The 23201-nt window shown below is 52.6% G+C and overlaps 2 protein-coding genes across 4 annotated transcripts in view; one reads left to right on the forward strand and one right to left on the reverse strand.

Moving 5' to 3' along the window:
- LOC133361317 (zinc finger protein 91-like) overlaps window positions 1-23201 on the forward strand; it is a gene marked incomplete at its 3' end in the record, with an annotated part of 1159662 nt that overhangs the window by 136716 nt on the left and 999745 nt on the right. The gene's annotated exons all lie outside the window — the stretch shown is intronic.
- On the reverse strand, window positions 1311-22554 carry LOC133361259 (zinc finger and BTB domain-containing protein 24-like). 3 transcript variants are annotated; one of them, XM_061580166.1, is made up of 13 exons: window positions 22081-22554; window positions 16805-16854; window positions 16056-16156; window positions 15352-15468; window positions 15016-15045; window positions 14639-14684; window positions 13454-13493; window positions 13237-13311; window positions 9326-9401; window positions 6631-6742; window positions 5316-5415; window positions 3747-4392; window positions 1311-3695 (listed from the first exon to the last, which is right to left on the reverse strand). In XM_061580166.1, exons 1-13 carry the CDS (start codon window positions 22509-22511, stop codon window positions 3225-3227), a joined length of 2295 nt encoding a protein of 764 aa, XP_061436150.1. In that variant the 5' UTR covers window positions 22512-22554; the 3' UTR covers window positions 1311-3224. The 3 variants fall into 3 exon arrangements, with proteins under 3 accessions (XP_061436150.1, XP_061436151.1, XP_061436149.1); XM_061580167.1 differs by having other exon boundaries at window positions 1311-3320; window positions 3375-4392; window positions 22081-22553; XM_061580165.1 differs by having other exon boundaries at window positions 1311-4392; window positions 22081-22552.

Here is a 23201-nt window from a genome sequence, read left to right on the forward strand (position 1 = left end):
TCTACAAACTAAGTTGCACCTGTGGTGGGTGTTACATTGGGGAAACGAAACTAAATGTCTCGGACCATGTTCGCGAGCACAAGTCAGATCTGAAACACGGCAGAACTCCTCCACCGTGGCTGACCACTGCTATAACGCTGTGGGCTCTCATATTGTTTTTTCCGAGACCAAGGTGCTCTGCAAACCTTCGGGCTACTATCAAAGGTTTGTTCATGAAGCCATCCAGATATATAAACATAGACATAACTTCTACCAAAAAGATGGCTATAAATTGAGCAATCATTGGATGGATGCTATTAACCAGGTAAAACCTTAAATGCTTTATGGTGTTGCCTTCATTTCCGCATCTCCCCTTTTGCATTTGCTCCTTTTGCCCTTTGATCCTTTCTAGCTGCTCTTCATCTGGCGGCACTCCACTTCCCCCCCACCCTCTCCTGCCTGGCCATTCCCCCCTTACCTATATCACCTCGTATTACTTCTACCCAATTCAGCAGTTGTTTCTTGCTGTGGTTGTTCCACCTGATGACGGACGCTTGTGTTGTGCCCGAAACGTCGTGATTTAATTTATTTTATACCTACGTGACTTTACCGAAATAACCAGAGTACAGGTAAGTCTGTGGGTGTCTGTGTGGTGAATCTATGGATCTGCGTGGTGAGTCTATGGGTCTATATGTGGTGAGTCTATGGGTCTGTGTGGTGAGGTGAGTCTGTGGGTCTCTGTGTGGTGAGTCTGTGGGTCTCTCTGTGCAGATGAGTCTATTGGTGAGTGAGGCAAGTCATAAAAAGGTCCCAAGGAAATTTAATATCAACGTTACAAACTCCAGGTACAGAAACACCTCCACTCTCTCCATAACTCTCCCATCACCCATGGGGCATGGAAGGTGGCGGTGGAGGTTTTGATGATTCAAAATACCCATGCAGGTGCTTGGTTGTGGTGGGGCTGATGGCAAGGCCTCCACCGTCTCTTCGTGGCACGCTCCAGGTTCAGCATTAGTCTCCAACTCCTTATTTGAGTGAGTAGCAATCACCAAATCATCAGCGTACACAGCATTGTTGACAAATATGGAGCCATCCTTTGGTGTGTAAGTGGGTGGGTGAGTGTGTGAGTGGGTGGGTGAGTGGGTGCGTGGGTGGGTGAGTGGGTGGGTGAGTGGGTGCATGAGTGGGTGCGTGAGTGGGTGGGTGGGTGAGGGAGTGGGTGAGGGAGTGGGTGGGTGAGTGGGTGGGTGAGTGGGTGGGTGAGGGAGTGGGTGGGTGGGTGAGGGAGTGGGTGGGTGGGTGGGTGAGTGGGTGAGTGGGTGAGTGGGTGAGGGAGTGGGTGATTGGGTGGGTGAGGGAGTGGGTGATTGAGGGAGTGGGTGAGTGGATGGGTGAGTGGGTGAGGGAGTGGGTGAGGGAGTGGGTGAGTGGGTGGGTGAGGGAGTGGATGAGTGAGGAAGTGGGTGGGTGAGTAGTTGAGCAGTGTCTGGGTGTAGTCACTACTACTGGAGGTGTACACCAGGCTGTGTGTGTGACTGTAGTCACTGTCACTACTGGTGGTGTACACCAGGCTGTGTGTGAGACTGTGAGTGTGGTCCCCCTCTTTAAGGGGGACTGCACAGACTGTAACAACTACAGGGGAATCTCACTCGTCAGTGTGCTGGGAAAGGTCCTGGCAAGGATTATTCAACATCGCCTTGCCAGGCACGCTGAGGAGAGGCTTGTGGAGCCCCAATGTGGTTTCAGGAAAGGGCGGTCCTGCACAGATGCCATATTTTCTGTCCGTGTGCTACAGCAGAGGTGTAGGGAATTCCAACAAGACCTACATCTCTGCTTTATTGACCTGGTCAAGGCCTATGATACCACCAGTAGGCCTGGGCTATGGGTAGTTCTTCGTGCTTTCGGAGTCCCTCACCCTTTGCTCACGATCATTAAGGACCTTCATGATGGTGAGCGGGCCCGGGTAAAACTACGTAGCCGGGAGTCAAAGCCATTCCCTGCACACCTTGGGGTGCGACAGGGATGTCCTCTGGCTCCCACCTTATTTAACATCTATTTGGACCACGTAGTTCGTGAAGCCTTCAATAGCTGTACTGGAGGAATTTACATCTGGTACAGATATAATGGGAGGCTAATTGCTGCTATTCAGAGGAGTTGGAGACGCTGCTGCTGGAACTGGAGTGTGCCACTAAGAGGTGGGGCCTTACCATCAGCCCCACCAAAACTAAGCACCTGCCTGGGTATTTTGTACCATCGGACCCTCCACCCCCACAAACTCCCAATCAGTGATGGGGCAGTTGTGGAGAGAGTGGAGTTTCCCATACCTTGGCAGTGTGCTCATGACCGGCTCCGGTTTAACAGCAGAGGTCTCACTCCGAATCAATCGAGCGGTAATATCTTTTCATCGATTGCGTAACGCTGTGTGGAAGCTACCTGGTCTGTCGCTCTGCATGAAGCTTCCGGTCTTCTCGGGCCACGGTCATTCCCTCCCTTCTCTACGCTTGCGAAACGTGGACCCCCCTAATGGAACATCTTTGCCGGTTAGAAACATTTAGGCTGGCTTGCTGACGATCAATCCTGGGTTTAACCAGGCTGGATTGTGTGAGGAGCTCGCAAATCCTTGAAAGATCTGGCCAAAGTCCCATCGGTGAGCTCCTCCGGCAGGCAAGGCTGCGTTGCCTGGGCCATGTAGCCCGCATGCCCAGCCACTGCATGCCCAGCCACCGCATGCCTAAACAGCTTTTGTTCGGCCGGATAGGGGGGGCTAAACGGGTGCGGCACAGGCTACAGAAGAGATGGAGTGATATGGTACAGGAGGACGTCGAGCTGAGTGGACTTGCCGATGACTGGTACCAGCGGTGTCAAAATCGGCCTCTGTGGAGGGGGCTCGTGAAGGACGCTACTGGGCAGTTGGAGGCAGTCGCCCTCCAACAACAGAGGGCGGAGGAGCGACGCTCACAAGAACGAGTGGAGCGCCGGGTGGCTAAAGCACAGCAAGTTGGCACAGGTGGTGCATCAGCCACTCATCTCAGTCAGTCGACCCGTGGCACTTGGGTCTGCCCCGTGACCTCCTGCCAGCGGGCGTTCGACACTTCATGTGGCCTCAACGTGCACCTAGCCTGGCACAAGCATCGTGGTGACGTCACCGCCACATAGTTGCGAATGGCGGTTGTTGTTGTGTGTCACCCTGTGAGTGGGTGTGTGTCTGCATGTCTCTACCATATGTCTGCATGTGTGTCTGTGCGTCAGCCTGTAAGTGTGTGTGTCTGTACCATCTGTGTGTCTGCCTGTGTCTGTATCAATGTCTGTGTGTCTGCCTGTGAATGTGTCTGTGTGTCTGCCTGTGAATGTGTCTGTGTGTCTGCCTGTGAATGTGTGTGTGTCTGTGTGTCTGCCTCTGAGTTTATCTGTACCACCCACGCGTCTGCCGGTGAGTTTTCCTGTGTGTCTGTCTGTATCTGTGATTGTGTCTGTGTGTCTGCCTGTGAATGTGTCTGTGTGTCCGCCTGTATCTGTACTACCCCTGAATCTGCCTGTATCTGTACCACCTGTGTGTCTGCCTGTGTTTGTACCACTTGTGTGTCTACCTGTGAGTGTGTTCGTGTGTCTGCCTGTGAGTGTGTCTGTGTGTCTGCCTGTGAGTCTATCTGTGTCTGTACCACCCCTGAGTCCGCCTGTATCTGTACCACCCCTGAGTCTGCCTGTATCTGTACCACCTGTGAGTCTGCCTGTGAGTGTGTCTGTGTGTCCGCCTGTATCTGTACCACCTGTGTGTCTGCCTGTATCTGTACCATCCCTGAGTCTGCCTGTATCTGTACCACCTGTGTGTCTGCCTGTGAGTGTGTCTGTGTGTCCACCTGCGTGTCTGCCTGTGTCTGTACCACCTGTGTGTCTGCCTGTGAGTGTGTCTGCGTGTCTGCCTGTGTGTCTGCCTGTGTCTGTACCACCCCTGAGTCTGCCTGTATCTGTACCACCTGTGTGTCTGCCTGTGAGTGTGTCTGCGTGTCCACCTGCGTGTCTGCCTGTGTCTGTACCACCTGTGTGTCTGCCTGTGAGTGTGTCTGCGTGTCCGCCTGTATCTGTCCAACGCTACCACCAGTGGCTCCCATTGCGGCGTTGCTGTGGCTACGGTGCGGCTCTCCGACTGTCTCTTCGTGCTGGTGGTGGTCGTGGTGGTGGTCGTGCTGGTGGTGGTCGTGGTGGTCGTGGTGGTGGTGGTCGTGGTGGTCGTCGGTGGTGCGGTGCTGTCTCTGGGGGTGCACGATGGTGCGGTGCTGCCTCAGGCTGTCCGGCTTCTCGAACATCTTGCCGCACTCGTCGCACATGAAGTGATAGGTGGGACAGAGGTTGTGCTTGCGCATGTGCCAGTTGAGGGAGGCCTTCTGCCTGCAGCGGAACCCGCAGAGCTGGCACCTGGGCGGAGACACCGCGGGGAGACACCACGGAGACAAGGAGAGACACCATGGAGAGCTAGCCACGGAGAGAGAGACACACAATAGAGACATGGAGACAAGGAGAGACACCATGGAGAGAGACACGGAAAGAGAGACACACAGAGATAGACATGGAGAAAGAGACACACAGATAGAGACATGGAGACAAGGAGAGACACCATGGAGAGAGACACGGAGAGACACACAGAGATAGACACGGAGAAAGAGACACACAGATAGAGACATGGAGACAAGGAGAGACACCATGGAGAGAGATAGATTCGGAGAAAGAGACACGAAGAGAGAGACATGGACAGAGAGACACGAAGAGAGAGACACACGAAAATAGAAATACGTGTGGTGTACTGTGTGTGGTGTTCCGTGTGTGGTGTACAGTGAGTGTGTACAGTGTGTACAGTGCGAGGTGTGGTATGTGTGGTGCACATTGTGTGGTGTACTGTGTGTGATGTACAGTGTGTGGTGCAGTTCGTGGTGTACAGTGTATGGTGTACAGTGCGTGATGTGCAGTGCGTGATGTACAGTGGGTGGTGTACGTGTGTGGTGTACAGTGTGTGGTGTACAGTGTGTGGTGTACAGTGTATGGTGTACAGTGCGTGATGTGCAGTGCGTGATGTACAGTGTGTGGTGTACGTGTGTGGTGTGCAGCGTGTGGTGTGCAGTGTGTGGTGTGCAGTGTGTGGTGTACAGTGTGTGGTGTACAGTGTGTGGTGTACAGTGTGTGGTGTACAGTGTGGTGTACAGCGTGTGGTGTAGTGTGTGGTGTACAGTGTGTGGTGTACAGTGTGTGGTGTACAGTGTGTGGTGTACAGTGTGTGGTGTGCTGTGGTGTACAGTGCGTGGTGTACAGTGCACGGTGTACAGTGTGTGGTGTACCATACTCACTGTAGAGGCTTCTCCCCGGTGTGAATGCGAATGTGAACGTTGAGGTTGCGTTTGTTTTTGAAGCTGGTGCCACAAGTCTCACACGTGAAGTTCCTCTCCTCTGGCAACAACAACAACAAACACAACAACAACCACAGTCAACAACAACCACGTGGTTCTGGACAGTGTCTAAATACCCATATCTCTCTCTCTCTGTGTCTCTATCCCAGTGTCTCTCGCTCCCCGTGTGTCTCTCTCTCCCTCTCTCTCTCCCCGTGTCTCTCTCTCTCTCCCAGTGTCTCTCTTTTTTTTTACGATCAATGGAAACAAGAAGATGCTTGGTGTAGTAGTAGGGTTTTACCCTTTTAAACTGGTACAAAACTGACACCTTTATTCAAGGCATCATGTTTGCAATAACCACAACACAAGTAGTCAAAAAAGCAAACAAAAAGAAGCAACTCTGATCATGATAATAATATGCACTGTCCTTGAAGTTGATTGGTCCACACCCGAAACGGCTTTCTTTAGATCCTTCTGGTGTCATCTGGTCCAACACCAATGGGGACTAGGCTCTAAAGAAAGCCGTCTCGGGTGTGGACCAATCAACTTCAAGGACAGTGCATATTATTATCATGATCAGAGTTGCTTCTTTTTGTTTGCTTTTTTGACTACTTGTGTTGTGGTTATTGCAAACATGATGCCTTGAATAAAGGTGTCAGTTTTGTACCAGTTTAAAAGGGTAAAAACCTACTACTATATTTTGCCACTGGTAAAAGAGATCTCATAATGCTCGGTGTAGTCGGCACTTTGCTTCGTTCATCATTTTTCCAGTGTCTCTCTCTCCCTCTCTCTCTCCCCGTGTCTGTCTCTATCCCCGTGTCTCTATCTCCGTGTGTCTCTCTCTCCCAGTGTCTCTCTCTCTCTCCGTGTGTCTCTCTCTCCCAGTGTCTCTCTCTCTCTCCCAGTGTCTCTCTCTATCCCCGTGTCTCTCTCTCTCTCTCTCCGTGTCTCTCTCTCCCCGTGTCTCTCTCTCTCCCAGTGTCTCTCTCTATCCCCGTGTCTCTCTCTCTCTCTCCGTGTCTCTCTCTATCCCCGTGTCTCTCTCTCTCCCAGTGTCTCTCTCTATCCCCGTGTCTCTCTCTCTCCCAGTGTCTCTCTCTATCCCAGTGTCTCTCTCTATCCCCGTGTCTCTCTCTCTCTCCCAGTGTCTCTCTCTATCCCCGTGTCTCTCTCTCTCCCAGTGTCTCTCTCTATCCCCGTGTCTCTCTCTCTCCCAGTGTCTCTCTCTATCCCAGTGTCTCTCTCTCCGTGTCTCTCGCTCCCCGTGTCTCTCTACCTGAGTGAACGTTCTCGTGCTGTCTCAGATGCCGGGAGGCACGGAAAAGTTTTCCGCAGCCAGGGAAGGGACAGACGAGGCCTTGGGTCTCCCCGTGCCTCCGAATGTGCTTCTGTGTGGGGACACGAGGACACAGACATGGGGAGAGAGACACGGGGAGGGAGACACAGGGAGAGAGACACGGGGACACAGACACAGGGAGAGAGACACGGGGACACAGACAAGGGGAGAGAAACACGGGGACACAGACACGGGGAGAGAGACACGGGGACAGAGACCCGGGGAGAGAGACACGGGGAGAGAGACACGGAGAAAGAGACACGGGGAATGAAACACGTGAGCGAGTGGTGAGTGGGTAGCGAGTGATTGGTGAGTGAGTCGTGAGAAGGTAGTGAATGAGTGGTGATTGGCGAGTGGGAAATGAGTCAGTGGTGAGTGAGTAGTGAGTGAGTGGTGAATGGGTGGTGAGTGAGTGGTGAATGGGTGGTGAGTGAGTGGTGAATGGGTGGTGAGTGAGTGGTGAATGGGTGGTGAGTGAGTGGTGAATGGGTGGTGAGTGAGTGGTGAATGGGTGGTGAGTGGTGAGTGGGTGGTGAGTGAGTGGTGAATGGGTGGTGAGTGAGTGGTGAATGGGTGGTGAGTGGTGAATAGGTGGTGAGTGGTGAATGGGTGGTGAGTGAGTGGTGAATGGGTGGTGAGTGAGGGGTGAGTGGGGGGTGAGTGGGGGGTGAGTGGTGAGTGGGTGGTGAGTGAGTGGTGAATGGGTGGTGAGTGAGTGGTGAATGGGTGGTGAGTGGTGAATGGGTGGTGAGTGAGTGGTGAATGGGTGGTGAATGAGTGGTGAATGGGTGGTGAGTGGTGAGTGGGTGGTGAATGGGTGGTGAGTGGTGAGTGGGTGGTGAGTGAGTGGTGAATGGGTGGTGAGTGAGTGAGTGAGTGGTGAATGAGTGGTGAATGGGTGGTGAGTGAGTGGTGAATGGGTGGTGAGTGAGTGGTGAATGGGTGGTGAGTGAGTGGTGAATGGGTGGTGAGTGAGTGGTGAATGGGTGGTGAGTGAGTGGTGAATGGGTGGTGAGTGGTGAGTGGGTGGTGAGTGAGTGGTGAATGGGTGGTGAGTGAGTGGTGAATGGGTGGTGAGTGGTGAATAGGTGGTGAGTGGTGAATGGGTGGTGAGTGAGTGGTGAATGGGTGGTGAGTGAGTGGTGAATGGGTGGTGAATGGGTGGTGAGTGGTGAGTGGGTGGTGAGTGAGTGGTGAATGGGTGGTGAGTGAGTGGTGAATGGGTGGTGAGTGGTGAATGGGTGGTGAGTGAGTGGTGAATGGGTGGTGAATGAGTGGTGAATGGGTGGTGAGTGGTGAGTGGGTGGTGAATGGGTGGTGAGTGGTGAGTGGGTGGTGAGTGAGTGGTGAATGGGTGGTGAGTGAGTGAGTGAGTGGTGAATGAGTGGTGAATGGGTGGTGAGTGAGTTGTGAGTGGGTGGTGAGTGAGTGGTGAGTGGGTAGTGAGTGAGTGGTGAGTGGGTAGCGAGTGATTGGTGAGTGGGTAGTGAGAGGGTAGTGAATGAGTGGTGATTGGTGAGTGAGGAATGAGTCAGTGGTGAGTGAGTAGTGAGTGAGTGGTGAATGGGTGGTGAGTGGTGAATGGGTGGTGAGTGAGTGGTGAATGGGTGGTGAGTGAGTGGTGAATGGGTGGTGAGTGAGTGGTGAATGGGTGGTGAGTGAGTGGTGAATGGGTGGTGAGTGAGTGGTGAATGGGTGGTGAGTGGTGAGTGGGTGGTGAGTGAGTGGTGAATGGGTGGTGAGTGAGTTGTGAATGGGTGGTGAGTGGTGAATGGGTGGTGAGTGAGTGGTGAATGGGTGGTGAGTGGTGAATAGGTGGTGAGTGGTGAATGGGTGGTGAGTGAGTGGTGAATGGGTGGTGAGTGAGTGGTGAATGGGTGGTGAATGGGTGGTGAGTGGTGAGTGGGTGGTGAGTGAGTGGTGAATGGGTGGTGAGTGAGTGGTGAATGGGTGGTGAGTGGTGAATGGGTGGTGAGTGAGTGGTGAATGGGTGGTGAATGAGTGGTGAATGGGTGGTGAGTGGTGAGTGGGTGGTGAATGAGTGGTGAATGGGTGGTGAGTGAGTTGTGAGTGGGTGGTGAGTGAGTGGGTAGTGAGTGAGTGGTGAGTGGGTAGCGAGTGATTGGTGAGTGGGTAGTGAGAGGGTAGTGAATGAGTGGTGATTGGTGAGTGAGGAATGAGTCAGTGGTGAGTGAGTAGTGAGTGAGTGGTGAATGGGTGGTGAGTGGTGAATGGGTGGTGAGTGAGTGGGGAATGGGTGGTGAGTGAGTGGTGAATGGGTGGTGAGTGAGTGGTGAATGGGTGGTGAGTGAGTGGTGAGTGGGTGGTGAGTGAGTGGTGAGTGGGTGGTGAGTGAGTGGTGAGTGGTGAGTGAGTGGTGAGTGAGTGGTGAGTGGGTGGTGAGTGAGTGGTGAATGGGTGGTGAGTGAGTGGTGAATGGGTGGTGAGTGAGTGGTGAGTGAGTGGTGAGTGAGTAGTGAGTGAGTGGTGAATGGGTGGTGAGTGGTGAATGGATGGTGAGTGAGTGGTGAGTGGGTGGTGAGTGGGTGGTGAGTGGGTGGTGAGTGAGTGGTGAGTAGGTGGTGAATGGGTGGTGAGTGAGTGGTGAGTGGGTGGTGAGTGATTGTTCAGTAACCTCCAAGTCACTCTCCCGTCTGAATCTTCTGGAGCAACCTTCATTTCCGCAGCAGAATGGAGACACAGAGGTCACCCTGGGGTCACAGGGGTCAACAGGTCAGGGGGTTATGGGGTCTATGAGTGGATAGGTCAGAGTGAGTGTATGAGTGAGTCTATGAGTGAGTGAGTCTATGAGTGAGTGAGTCTATGAGTGAGTCTATGAGTGAGTGAGTCTATGAGTTAGTCTATGAATGAGTGAGTCTATGAGTGAGTAAGTCTGTGAGTGAATTTGTGAGTGAGTGAGTCTATGAGTGAGTCTATGAGTGAGTGAGTCTATGAGTGAGTCTATGAGTGAGTGAGCCTATGAGTGAGTGAGTCTGTGAGTGAGTGAGTCTATGAGTGAGTCTATGAGTGAGTGAGCCTATGAGTGAGTGAGTCTGTGAGTGAGTGAGTGGGTCTATGAGTGAGTCTGTGAGTGAGTGAGTCTATGAGTGAGTGAGTCTATGAGTGAGTGAGTCTATGAGTGAGTGAGTCAGTGAGTGAGTGAGTCTATGAGTGAGTTAGTCTATGAGTGAGTGAATATATGAGTGAGTGAGCCTATAATTGAGTCTGTGAGTGAGTCAGTGAGTGAGTCTTTGAGTGAGTGAGTCTATGAGTGAGTCTATGAGTGAGTGAGTGAGTCTGTGAGTGAGTGAGTCTATGAGTGAGTGAGTCTATGAGTGAGTGAGTCTATGAGTGAGTCTATGAGTGAGTGAGTCTATGAGTGAGTGAGTCTATGAGTGAGTCTGTGAGTGAGTGAGTCTGTGAGTGAGTGAGTCTGTGAGTGAGTGAGTCTGTGAGTGAGTGAGTCTGTGAGTGAGTCTGTGAGTGAGTGAGTCTGTGAGTGAGTGAGTCTGTGAGTCAGTAAGTCTATGAGTGAGTGAGTCTGTGAGTAAGTCTGTGAGTGAGTCTATGAGTGAGTGAGTCTGTGAGTGAGTGAGTCTGTGAGTGAGTGAGTCTATGAGTGAGTGAGTCTGTGAGTGAGTGAGTCTATGAGTGAGTGAGTCTATGAGTGAGTGAGTCTATGAGTGAGTCTGTGAGTGAGTGAGTCTATGAGGGAGTGAGTCTATGAGTGAGTCTGTGAGTGAGTCTGTGAGTGAGTGAGTCTGTGAGTGAGTCTATGAGTGAGTCTGTGAGTGAGTCTGTGAGTGAGTGAGTCTGTGAGTGAGTCTATGAGTGAGTGAGTCTATGAGTGAGTGAGTCTATGAGTGAGTGAGTCTATGAGTGAGTGAGTCTGTGAGTGAGTCTGTGAGTGAGTGAGTCTATGAGTGAGTGAGTCTATGAGTGAGTGAGTCTATGAGTGAGTCTATGAGTGAGTGAGTCTGTGAGTGAGTAAGTCTATGAGTGAATGAGTGAGTATATGAGTGAATGAGTGAGTATATGAGTGAGTGAGTCTATGAGTCAGTGAGTCTGTGAGTGAGTCTATGAGTGAGTGAGTCTGTGAGTGAGTGAGTCTGTGAGTGAGTCTATGAGTGAGTAAGTCTGTGAGTGAGTGAGTCTATGAGTGAGTGAGTCTATGAGTGAGTGAGTCCATGAGTGAGTCTATGAGTGAGTGAGTCTATGAGTTAGTCTATGAATGAGTGAGTCTATGAGTGAGTAAGTCTGTGAGTGAATTTGTGAGTGAGTGAGTCTATGAGTGAGTCTATGAGTAAGTGAGTCTATGAGTGAGTGAGTCTATGAGTGAGTCTATGAGTGAGTGAGCCTATGAGTGAGTGAGTCTGTGAGTGAGTGAGTCTATGAGTGAGTCTATGAGTGAGTGAGCCTATGAGTGAGTGAGTCTGTGAGTGAGTGAGTCTATGAGTGAGTGAGTCTATGAGTGAGTGAGTCAGTGAGTGAGTGAGTCTATGAGTGAGTTAGTCTATGAGTGAGTGAATATATGAGTGAGTGAGCCTATAATTGAGTCTGTAAGTGAGTCTGTGAGTGAGTGAGTCTATGAGTGAGTGAGTCTATGAGTGAGTGAGTCTATGAGTGAGTCTATGAGTGAGTGAGTCTGTGAGTGAGTAAGTCTATGAGTGAATGAGTGAGTATATGAGTGAATGAGTGAGTATATGAGTGAGTGAGTCTATGAGTCAGTGAGTCTGTGAGTGAGTCTATGAGTGAGTGAGTCTGTGAGTGAGTGAGTCTGTGAGTGAGTCTATGAGTGAGTAAGTCTGTGAGTGAGTGAGTCTATGAGTGAGTGAGTCTATGAGTGAGTGAGTCCATGAGTGAGTCTATGAGTGAGTGAGTCTATGAGTTAGTCTATGAATGAGTGAGTCTATGAGTGAGTAAGTCTGTGAGTGAATTTGTGAGTGAGTGAGTCTATGAGTGAGTCTATGAGTAAGTGAGTCTATGAGTGAGTGAGTCTATGAGTGAGTCTATGAGTGAGTGAGCCTATGAGTGAGTGAGTCTGTGAGTGAGTGAGTCTATGAGTGAGTCTATGAGTGAGTGAGCCTATGAGTGAGTGAGTCTGTGAGTGAGTGAGTCTATGAGTGAGTGAGTCTATGAGTGAGTGAGTCAGTGAGTGAGTGAGTCTATGAGTGAGTTAGTCTATGAGTGAGTGAATATATGAGTGAGTGAGCCTATAATTGAGTCTGTGAGTGAGTCAGTGAGTGAGTCAGTGAGTGAGTCTTTGAGTGAGTGAGTCTATGAGTGAGTCTTTGAGTGAGTGAGTCTATGAGTGAGTGAGTCTATGAGTGAGTGAGTGAGTCTGTGAGTGAGTGAGTCTATGAGTGAGTGAGTCTATGAGTGAGTCTGTGAGTGAGTGAGTCTGTGAGTGAGTGAGTCTGTGAGTGAGTGAGTCTGTGAGTGAGTGAGTCTGTGAGTGAGTGAGTCTGTGAGTGAGTCTGTGAGTGAGTGAGTCTGTGAGTGAGTGAGTCTGTGAGTGAGTAAGTCTATGAGTGAGTGAGTCTGTGAGTAAGTCTGTGAGTGAGTCTATGAGTGAGTGAGTCTGTGAGTGAGTGAGTCTATGAGTGAGTGAGTCTGTTAGTGAGTGAGTCTATGAGTGAGTCTATGAGTGAGTGAGTCTATGAGTGAGTGAGTCTGTGAGTGAGTGAGTCTATGAGGGAGTGAGTCTATGAGTGAGTCTATGAGTGAGTCTGTGAGTGATTCTGTGAGTGAGTGCGTCTGTGAGTGAGTCTATGAGTGAGTCTGTGAGTGAGTCTGTGAGTGAGTCTATGAGTGAGTGAGTCTATGAGTGAGTAAGTCTATGAGTGAGTGAGTCTGTGAGTGAGTGAGTCTGTGAGTGAGTGAATCTATGAGTGAGTGAGTCTGTGAGTGAGTGAGTCTGTGAGTGAGTCTGTGAGTGAGTGAGTCTGTGAGTGAGTGAGTCTGTGAGTGAGTAAGTCTATGAGTGAGTGAGTCTGTGAGTAAGTCTGTGAGTGAGTCTATGAGTGAGTGAGTCTGTGAGTGAGTGAGTCTATGAGTGAGTGAGTCTGTTAGTGAGTGAGTCTATGAGTGAGTCTATGAGTGAGTGAGTCTGTGAGTGAGTAAGTCTATGAGTGAATGAGTGAGTATATGAGTGAATGAGTGAGTATATGAGTGAGTGAGTCTATGAGTCAGTGAGTCTATGAGTGAGTGAGTCTATGAGTGAGTGAGTCTGTGAGTGAGTGAGTCTATGAGTGAGTGAGTCTGTGAGTGAGTAAGTCTGAGTGAGTGAGTCTATGAGTGAGTGAGTCTGTGAGTGAGTGAGTCTGTGAGTGAGTGAGTCTATGAGTGAGTCTATGAGTGAGTGAGTCTGTGAGTGAGTCTGTGAGTGAGTGAGTCTGTGAGTGAGTCTGTGAGTGAGTCTGTGAGTGAGTCTATGAGTGAGTCTGTGAGTGAGTCTATGAGTGAGTGAGTCTGTGAGTGAGTGAGTCTGTGAGTGAGTCTGTGAGTGAGTCTGTGAGTGAGTCTATGAGTGAGTTCGTGAGTTACTTTTGCTCCCTCGGCCGTCGTCGCGTTCTGAGTTTTGACTCCGTGGACTCACGACCGCCCACTCCCCTGCGCAGTCTGTAGTGAATACACACCAAACAGACACAGGTAAAGCTCCCCCAGGTAGCCTCGCACAGGGCTGTAGCGGCAAGTACTGGAGTGAGTAGCGATCGCAACACAAAGCTCCCCCAGTATCCCCGTCCCCGCGTCTCTTTGATACCTCTCGCTTGACGTTCCTCCATCGCTGATTTTGCAATGTGCTGCACACACAGAGACGCGGACACATGGAGACAGACGGACACAGAAACACAGAGGGACTCAGAGAGACAAAAAGACATGCAGAGACAGAGACAGAGAGACACGGAGACACGGGGGACACAGATACACAGCAGCAGTAAATACAGAAATACAATTCTCCCCGTGTCTCCCCGAGTCTCTAATAGTGTCTCCCCTGTGTCTCCCTGTGTCTCCCTGAGTCTCGCCGTGTCTCCCAGTCTCACCGTGTCTCCCCGAGTCTCTAAATGTCTCCCTGTGTCTCCTTGTGTCTCCTCATTGCTCCCCGCACCTCTGTATTGCTCCCCGCATCTCCCCTAGTCTCCCCGTGTCTCCCCGTGTCTCCCCGTGTCTCGCCGAGTCTCCCCGAGTCTCCCCTAGTTTCCCCGTGTCTCCCCGTGTCTCCCCGTGTCTCATCGTGTCTCCCCGTGTCTCCCCTAGTCTCCCCATGTCTCCCCATGTCTCCCCGAGTCTCTAAATGTCTCCCCGTGTCTCCCCGTTTCTCCCCTCGTCTCCCCATGTCTCCCCGAGTCTCTAAATATCTCCCTGTGTCTCCCCGTGTCTCCCCGCATCTCCCCTAGTCTCCCCGTGTCTCCCCGTGTCTCACTGTGTCTCCCCGTGTCTCCCCGTGTCTCCCCGTGTCTCCCCTAGTCTCCCCATGTCTCCCCGTGTCTCACTGTGTCTCCCCGTGTCTCCCCTAGTCTCCCCATGTCTCCCCGAGTCTCTAAATGTCTCCCTGTGTCTCCCCGTGTCTCCCCTTTTCTCCCCTAGTCTCCCCATGTCTCCCCGAATCTCTAAATGTCTCCCCATTTCTCCCCGTGTCTCACCGAGTCTCCCGTGTCTCCCCGTGTCTCCCCGTGTCTCACCGAGTCTCCCCGAGTCTCCCCTAGTTTCCCCGTGTCTCCCGTGTCTCCCCGTGTCTCACCGAGTCTCCCCAAGTCTCCCCTAGTTTCCCCGTGTCTCCCGTGTCTCCCCGTGTCTCACCGAGTCTCCCGTGTCTCCCCGTGTCTCCCCGTGTCTCACCCAGTCTCCCCGAGTCTCCCCTAGTTTCCCCGTGTCTCCCGTGTCTCCCCGTGTCTCACCGAGTCTCCCCAAGTCTCCCCTAGTTTCCCCGTATCTCCCCGTGTCTCACCGTGTCTCTGTGGAGCCACAGACAGAGTGACACTGTCCGGTTCCAGCTGCAGAGAAGAGAGACAACGACACTCAGTTCACCTCGCCAGCACTGTAACCCATTGGGTGAGTGGGTGGGAAAGTGAGTTGTGAGTGGTGGGTGAATGGATAGGTGAGTGGGTGAGCGAGTGAGTGGATGGGTGGGTGAGTGATTGGGGAAGTGGGTGAGAGATTGGGTGGGTGAGTGATTGATTGAGTGTGTGAGAGAGTGAATGAGTGAGTGGGTGGGTGAGTGGGTGAGTGGGTGAGTGAGTGGTTGAGTGGGTGCGTGCATGGTTGAATGAGTGGTTGAGTGGTAAGTGGTGAGTAGTTGAGTAAGTGGTGAGTGTATATTTGCACCTTTATATCCAGTAATGAACTCTTGACATTCTGTAGAAACAGAGAGACAGTAAGTCACTCACTTACCAATCACTCACCCACTCACACGGCCACCTGCACACCCACTCACCCACTCACTCACCCGCTCACACACTCACCCACTCACTAACTCGCCAACTCACTCGCCAACTCACTCACTACTCACTCACCCCTGCACCCACTCACCAACTCACCGACCCACTCACTCACTCACTCACTAACCCACTCGCTCACCCTCCCTCTCACTCACCCACTCACCCACCCATTCACTCACCCACCCACCCACGCACTCACCCACTCACTCACCCACCCACTCACCGTGTAAGCATTAGTGAGTGGAGGTGGTGAGGGCGGTGAGTGGGCAGGATGTCCGAGTGGAGATGGAGTGACACTCCAGCGGAATGAGTGTCCAGAATCACAGCGCCAGGAGACAGACTGGAGAGACTCGGGGAGACACGGAGAGACATGGTGAGACTCGAGGAGACACGAGGAGACGCATGGAGACACGAGGAGATTCAGGGAGACACGGGGAGACACGGTGACACTCGAGGAGACACAGGGAAACACGGGGAGACATGGTGAGGCTCAGGGAGATATGGAGTGACTTCATTAACAGAATAATTGGGTGAGTGAATGAGTGGGTGAGTGGTTAATTTGAGGAGTGAGTGGTGAGTGAGCGGGTGATTGAATGGTGGGTGAGTGGTGAGTGTTAAGTGAGTCGTGAGTGAGTCATGAGTGGTGAGGGAGTGGTGAGTGGGTGAGTGAATGAGTGGGTGAGTGAATGAGTGGGTGAGTGAATGAGTGGGTGAGTGGTTAAGTTGAGGGGTGAGTGGGTGATTGAGTGGGCGAGTGAGTGGTGAGTGGTTGGTGAGTGAGTTGGTGGGTGAGTGAGTTGGTGGGTGAGTGAATTGGTGGGTGAGTGAATGAGTGGGTGAGTGGGTGGGTGAATGAGTGGGTGAGCGAGTGTATGGAATTCTGTGTGTGTCCTGTATGAGTGGTGAGCATCAGCTGAGTGCGCTCACCGGGTGAGGCGTGGTGGTAGTGAGGAGGAGAGGGAGGTGGTGACAGGTGAGGGCGTGGCTGTGAGTCCATGACACCAGCGTCACGAGGCTCCGGACGGTGTCTACACGGAGACACTCACCACTCACTCACCACTCACTCACTCACCCACCCACCAGCCCATTCACCCACCCACTCATCCACTCACCCACTCACTCACTCATCCACCCACCCACTCACTCACCACTCACTCACCACTCACTCACCCACTCATTCACTCACCATTCACTCACCCACTCATTCACCACTCACTACTCACTCACCACTCACCCACCACTCCCTCACCCACCCACTCACCACTCATTGCCCCACCTACTCACGCATCCACTCACCCACTCACCCACTCTCCCACTCACCATTCACTCACCCACTCATTCGCTCACCCACTCATTCGCTCACCCACTCATTCGCTCACCCACTCATTCACCACTCACCACTCACCCACCACTCCCTCACCCACCCACTCACCACTCATTGCCTCACCCACTCACTCATCCACTCACCCACTCATACACCCACCCACTCATCCACTCTCCCACTCACCACTCACTCACCCACTCATTCACTCACCCTCTCATTCACCACTCACTACTCGCTCACCCACCCACCACTCCCTCACCCACCCACTCACCACTCATTGCCCCACCCACCCACTCACTCACCCACCCACTCACCACTCATTTCCCCACCTACTCACTCACTCACCACTCACCCTCATTCTCAGGTTCTTTGAGTCCATCTGTGTCTTGTACAGCAGTCGGCCTGCAACCACGAACCACCACCATCACAAACACTATCACAGCCATTATCTCAACCTCTAATCACAACCACTATCACAACCACGATCGCAACGAATAACCGCAATGTGCCACTAAGCGACGGTGACGTCACCACGGCGCCTGTGCCAGGCCAGGTACACTTTGAGGCCACGTGAGTGTCGAAGGCTCGCTGACAGGTCACGGGACAGACCCAGGTGCCATGGGTCGGCTGACTGAGATGACTGCCAGATGCACTAGAACAACTACCACAACCACAATTGCACAACTAAAACCATCACAACTACAAATATAATAAAAACCAAAACAACCACCATCTTTGGTTCTTTAGGTAAAGTCACGTAGTTAGATATAAAATAAAATTAAACAAATCACGACGCTTCGATTGCAACACAAGCGGTCGTCCCCTTTGCCTGATGACGATTGCTTGCGTTGCGATCTAAATGTCGTGATCTGTTACTTTTTCTAACCTAGGTGACGTTACCGAAAGAACCAAAGTGTATGGATTCCTGCAGTCACGAAAGCTTCAAATCAAGATTGAACCACCTTCGTATGTATGCTGTGTGTGTTGTGTGTGCTGCGTGTGTGCTGTGTGTGTACTGTGTGTGTGCTGTGTGTTGTGTCCATGCTGTGTGCATGCTGTGTGTGTGTGCTGTGTGTGTTGTGTGTGTGCTGTGTGTGTGCTGTGTGTGTACTGTGTGTGTGCTGTGTGTGTGTGTGCTGTGTGTGTACTGTGTGTGTGTGTGTGCTGTGTGTGTGCTGTGTGTGTACTGTGTGTGTGCTGTGTGTGTGTGTGCTGTGTGTTGTGTGTGTGCTGTGTGTGTGTGCTGTGTGTGTGTTGTGTGTGTGTGCTGTGTGTGTGTTGTGTGTGTGTGTTGTGTGTGTGTGTTGTGTGTGTGCTGTGTGTGTGTGTGCTGTGTGTTGTGTGTGCTGTGTGTGTGTGTGCTGTGTGTGTGTTGTGTGTGTGGGCTGTGTGTGCTGTGTGTTGTGTGTGTGCTGTGTGTGCTGTGTGTTGTGTGTGTGCTGTGTGTGTGTGTGTGCTGTGTGTGTGTGTTGTGTGTGTGTGTGTGCTGTGTGTGTTGTGTGTGTGCTGTGTGTGTGCGTGCTGTGTGTGCTGTGTGTGTGCTGTGTGCTGTGTGTGTGCGGTGGGGGTTGTGTGTGTGTGCTGTGTGTGTTGTGTGTGCTGTGTGTGTGTGCTGTGTGTGTGTATGTGCTGTGTGTGCTGTGTGTGTGTGTTGTGTGTGCTGTGTGTGTGTGTGTTGTGTGTGCTGTGTGCTGTGTGTGTGCTGTGTTGTGTGTGTGCTGTGTGTGTGTGCTGTGTGTGTGCTGTGTGTGTGTTGTGTGTGTGCTGTGTGTGTGTGGTGTGTGTGCTGTGTGTGTTGTGTGTGTGCTGTGTGTGTGTGCTGTGTGTGTGTGTGCTGTGTGTGTGTTTGGTGTGTGTGTGTGCTGTGTGTGTGTTGTGTGTGTGCTGTGTGTGTGTGCTGTGTGTGTGTGCTGTGTGTGTGTGCTGAGTGCGTGCTGTGTGTGTGTTGTGTGCGTGCTGTGTGTGTGCTGTGTGTGTGCTGTGTGCGTGCTGTGTGTGTGCTGTGTGCATGCTGTGTGTGTGCTGTCTGTGTTGTGAGTGTGTTGTCTATCTGTGTGTTGTGTGTGCGCTGTGTGTATGTGCTGTGTCCATGCTGTGTGTGCTGTGTGTGTGCTGTGTGTGTGTTGTCTGTGTGCTGTGTGTGTCTTGTGTGTGTGTCCATGCTGAGTGTGTGCTGTGTGTGTGTGCTGTGTGTGTTGTCTGTGTGCTGTGTGTGTGTTGTGTGTGTGTCCATGCTGAGTGTGTGCTGTGTGTGTGCTGTGTGTGTGTTGTGTGTGTGCTGTGTGTGTGTTGTCTGTGTGCTGGGTGTGTGCTGTGTGTGTCCATGCTGTGCGTGTGCTGTGTGTGTGTGTTGTGAGTGTGTTGTCTATCTGTGTGTTGTGTGTGCGCTGTGTGTATGTGCTGTGCGTGTGCTGTGTGTGTGTTGTGAGTGTGTTGTGAGTGTGTTGTCTATCTGTGTGTTGTGTGTGCGCTGTGTGTATGTGCTGTGTGTGTGCTGTGTGTGTGTTGTGAGTGTGTTGTCTATCTGTGTGTTGTGTGTGTGCTGTGTGTGTGCTGTGTGTGCGCTGTGTGTGTGCTGTGTGTGTGTTGTGAGTGTGTTGTCTATCTGTGTGTTGTGTGTGCGCTGTGTGTATGTGCTGTGCGTGTGCTGTGTGTGTGCTGTGTGTGTGTTGTGAGTGTGTTGTCTATCTGTGTGTTGTGTGTGCGCTGTGTGTATGTGCTGTGCGTGTGCTGTGTGTGTGCTGTGTGTGTGTTGTGAGTGTGTTGTCTATCTGTGTGTTGTGTGTGCGCTGTGAGTATGTGCTGGGTGTGTGCTGTGTGTGTGCTGTGTGTGTGTTGTGAGTGTGTTGTCTATCTGTGTGTTGTGTGTGCGCTGTGTGTATGTGCTGTGTGTGTGCTGTGTGTGTGCTGTGTGTGTGTTGTGAGTGTGTTGTCTATCTGTGTGTTGTGTGTGCGCTGTGTGTATGTGCTGTGCGTGTGCTGTGTGTGTGCTGTGTGTGTGTTGTGAGTGTGTTGTCTATCTGTGTGTTGTGTGTGCGCTGTGTGTATGTGCTGTGCGTGTGCTGTGTGTGTGCTGTGTGTGTGTTGTGAGTGTGTTGTCTATCTGTGTGTTGTGTGTGCGCTGTGTGTATGTGCTGGGTGTGTGCTGTGTGTGTGCTGTGTGTGTGTTGTGAGTGTGTTGTCTATCTGTGTGTTGTGTGTGCGCTGTGTGTATGTGCTGTGTGTGTACTGTGTGTGCGCTGTGTGTGTGTTGTGTGTGCGCTGTGTGTGTACTGTGTGTGCGCTGTGTGTGTGTTGTGTGTGCGCTGTGTGTGTGCTGTGTGTGTGCTGTGTGTGTGTTGTGTGTGTGCTGTGTGTGTGCTGTGTGTGCGCTGTGTGTGTGTTGTGTGTGCGCTGTGTGTGTACTGTGTGTGCGCTGTGTGTGTGTTGTGTGTGCGCTGTGTGTGTGCTGTGTGTGTGCTGTGTGTGTGTTGTGTGTGTGCTGTGTGTGTGCTGTGTGTGTGTTGTGTGTGTGTTGTGAGTGTGTTGTCTATCTGTGTGTTGTGTGTACGCTGTGTGTATGTGCTGTGTGTGTACTGTGTGTGCGCTGTGTGTGTGTTGTGTGTGCGCTGTGTGTGTATTGTGTGTGCGCTGTGTGTGTGTTGTGTGTGCGCTGTGTGTGTACTGTGTGTGCGCTGTGTGTGTGTTGTGTGTGCGCTGTGTGTGTACTGTGTGTGCGCTGTGTGTGTGCTGTGTGTGCGCTGTGTGTGTGCTGTGTGTGCGCTGTGTGTGCGCTGTGTGTATGTGCTGTGTGTGTGTTGTGAGTGTGTTGTCTATCTGTGTGTTGTGTGTGTGCTGTGTGTATGCGCTGTGTGTGTGCTGTGTGTGCGCTGTGTGTGTGTTGTGTGTGCGCTGTGTGTGTACTGTGTGTGCGCTGTGTGTGTGTTGTGTGTGCGCTGTGTGTGTACTGTGTGTGCGCTGTGGGTGTGTTGTGTGTGCGCTGTGTGTGTACTGTGTGTGCGCTGTGTGTGTGTTGTGTGTGCGCTGTGTGTGTACTGTGTGTGCGCTGTGTGTGTGTTGTGTGTGCGCTGTGTGTGTGCTGTGTGTGTGCTGTGTGTGTGTTGTGTGTGCGCTGTGTGTGTGCTGTGTGTGTGCTGTGTGTGTGTTGTGTGTGTGTTGTGGGTGTGTTGTCTATCTGTGTGTTGTGTGTGCGCTGTGTGTATGTGCTGTGTGTGTGCTGTGTGTGCGCTGTGTGTGTGTTGTGTGTGCGCTGTGTGTGTACTGTGTGTGCGCTGTGTGTGTGTTGTGTGTGCGCTGTGTGTGTACTGTGTGTGCGCTGTGTGTGTGTTGTGTGTGCGCTGTGTGTGTACTGTGTGTGCGCTGTGTGTGTGCTGTGTGTGCGCTGTGTGTGTGCTGTGTGTGCGCTGTGTGTGCGCTGTGTGTGTGCTGTGTGTGTGTTGTGAGTGTGTTGTCTATCTGTGTGTTGTGTGTGTGCTGTGTGTATGCGCTGTGTGTGTGCTGTGTGTGCGCTGTGTGTGTGCTGTGTGTGCGCTGTGTGTGTGCTGTGTGTGCGCTGTGTGTGCGCTGTGTGTGTGCTGTGTGTGTGTGTGTTGTGAGTGTGTTGTCTATCTGTGTGTTGTGTGTGTGCTGTGTGTGCGCTGTGTGTGTGCTGTGTGTGCGCTGTGTGTGTGTTGTGTGTGCGCTGTGTGTGTACTGTGTGTGCGCTGTGTGTGTGTTGTGTGTGCGCTGTGTGTGTACTGTGTGTGCGCTGTGTGTGTGCTGTGTGTGTGCTGTGTGTGTGCTGTGTGTGCGCTGTGTGTGTGCTGTGTGTGCGCTGTGTGTGTACTGTGTACTGTGTGTGTGCTGTGTGTGCTGTGTGTGCGCTGTGTGTGTGCTGTGTGTGTGCTGTGTGTGCGCTGTGTGTGTACTGTGTGTGCGCTGTGTGTGTGTTGTGTGTGCGCTGTGTGTGTGCTGTGTGTGCGCTGTGTGTGTGCTGTGTGTGCGCTGTGTGTGTGCTGTGTGTGCGCTGTGTGTGTGTTGTGTGTGCGCTGTGTGTGTACTGTGTGTGCGCTGTGTGTGTGCTGTGTGTGCGCTGTGTGTGTGCTGTGTGTGTGTGTGTTGTGAGTGTGTTGTCTATCTGTGTGTTGTGTGTGCGCTGTGTGTGTCCATGCTGAGTGTGCGCTGTGTGTGTGTGTGCGCTGTGTGTGTGCTGTGTGTGTGCTGTGTGTGTGCGCTGTGTGTGTGCTGTGTGTGTGCTGTGTGTGTGCGCTGTGTGTGTGCTGTGTGTGTGCTGTGTGTGTGCGCTGTGTGTGTGCTGTGTGTGTGCTGTGTGTGTGTGCTGTGTGTGTGTGGTGTGTGTGCGGTTTGTGTGTGCGCTGTGTGTGTGTACTGTGTATGTGCTGTGTGTGTACTGTGTGTGTACAGTGTGTGTGTGCTGTGTGTGTGTACTGTGTGTGTGTGCTGTGTGTGTGCTGTGTGTGTGTACTGTGTGTGTGTTGTGTGTGCGCTGTGTATGTGCGCTGTGTGTGTGTTGTGTGTGTTGTCTGTGTGCTGTGTGTGTGCTGTGTGTGTGTGCTGTGTGTGTCCATGCTGTGTGTGCGCTGTGTGTGTTGAACTTCTTTCTCGCCGTACGTAGCCAGCGACGCTCACCTCCTCCTCCTCGTCCTCCCCCCTCCTCGTTCACCTCCTCCTCGTCTCCCGGCCGCCTTTGTATCTCCCCCCACGCGGCCGTCTTTGTCTTCCCCGATCTCCCTGCTGGCCCTCCCGAGCTTCCTCCTCTTCGCGGAGTCCAAGCCTCTCCCTCCTCGTCCACCTCCTCGTCCACCACCTCGTCCACCTCCTCGTCCACCGCCTCCTCGTCTCGCGCCCGTCTTTGTATCTCCCCCCACGCGGCCGTCTTTGTCTTCCCCGCGTTCCCTACCAGGCCTGCCGGGCCGTCTCCTCTTGGCAGGCGGCGATTGCGAACCTCTCCCCCCGTCTCCTCGTCCACCTCCTCGTCCACCACCTCCTCCTCCTCGTCCACCACCTCCTGCTCGACCTCGGCCCCTCCTCGCCCCTCGCTCTCTCCTCGGAGTCGCCATGAGGGGAGCCGCTCCCCGTCTCTCGCTGCGCCTCTAACCCCCAGCGCGAGTGAAGCCCGCGGCCGCCATGTTCGGTGAGGAGAGGGAGTCCATTCACCCCCTACCCAAGATGGCGGCGCAGTGGGGGGGGGGGGGAGCTCGTCACGTGATACTTCAACCACCTCCGCCATGTTGGGTGAGGAGAGGGAGCCCATCCACCCCTACCCAAGATGGCGGCGCAGTGGGGGGAAGCTTGTCACGTGATACTTCAACCACCTCCGCCATGTTGGGTGAGGAGAGGGAGCCCATCCACCCCTACCCAAGATGGCGGCGCAGTGGGGAGAAGCCCGTCACGTGATACTTCAACCACCTCCGCCATGTTGGGTGGGTATACTTTTTGTTTCGGTAAAGTCACGACGTTTTAATTCATTTTATAACATAAAATGAATTAAATCACGACGTTTCGGGCGCAACACAAGTGTCCGTCATCAGGTGGGGCGCTTGTGTTGCGCCCGAAACGTCGTGATTTAATTTATTTTATTTTACAACTACTTGACTTTACCGAAATATCCAAAGAGTATGGATCCCTGCAGTCACGAAAGCTTCAAATCTATGTTGGGTGGGATGCGACGACGCCGCCGCGTTGTGGGTCACGTCACGGGCGGTTTGTTGGACGCCTCCCCCTACCCAACAAGGCGGCGGTGGAGTTTG

This window comes from Lethenteron reissneri, chromosome 72 (assembly GCF_015708825.2).
Source record: "Lethenteron reissneri isolate LAM-NWPU_2019-01 chromosome 72, ASM1570882v1, whole genome shotgun sequence".
In the NCBI taxonomy this organism is placed as follows: Eukaryota; Metazoa; Chordata; class Hyperoartia; order Petromyzontiformes; family Petromyzontidae; genus Lethenteron; species Lethenteron reissneri.

What these genes read in the sequence shown, in the direction of transcription:
- LOC133361259 (XM_061580165.1), bottom strand. Translation starts at nt 22,511, where the DNA reads ATGGCGACTCCGAGGAGAGAGCGAGGGGCGAGGAGGGGCCGAGGTCGA. An exon ending in GGAGGAACGTCAAGCGAGAG is followed by an intron (nt 13,312 to 13,453) that starts GTATCAAAGAGA and finishes TATTCACTACAG; the next exon opens with ACTGCGCAGGGGAGTGGGCG. An exon ending in CGACGGCCGAGGGAGCAAAA is followed by an intron (nt 9,402 to 13,236) that starts GTAACTCACGAA and finishes CTGTGACCCCAG; the next exon opens with GGTGACCTCTGTGTCTCCAT.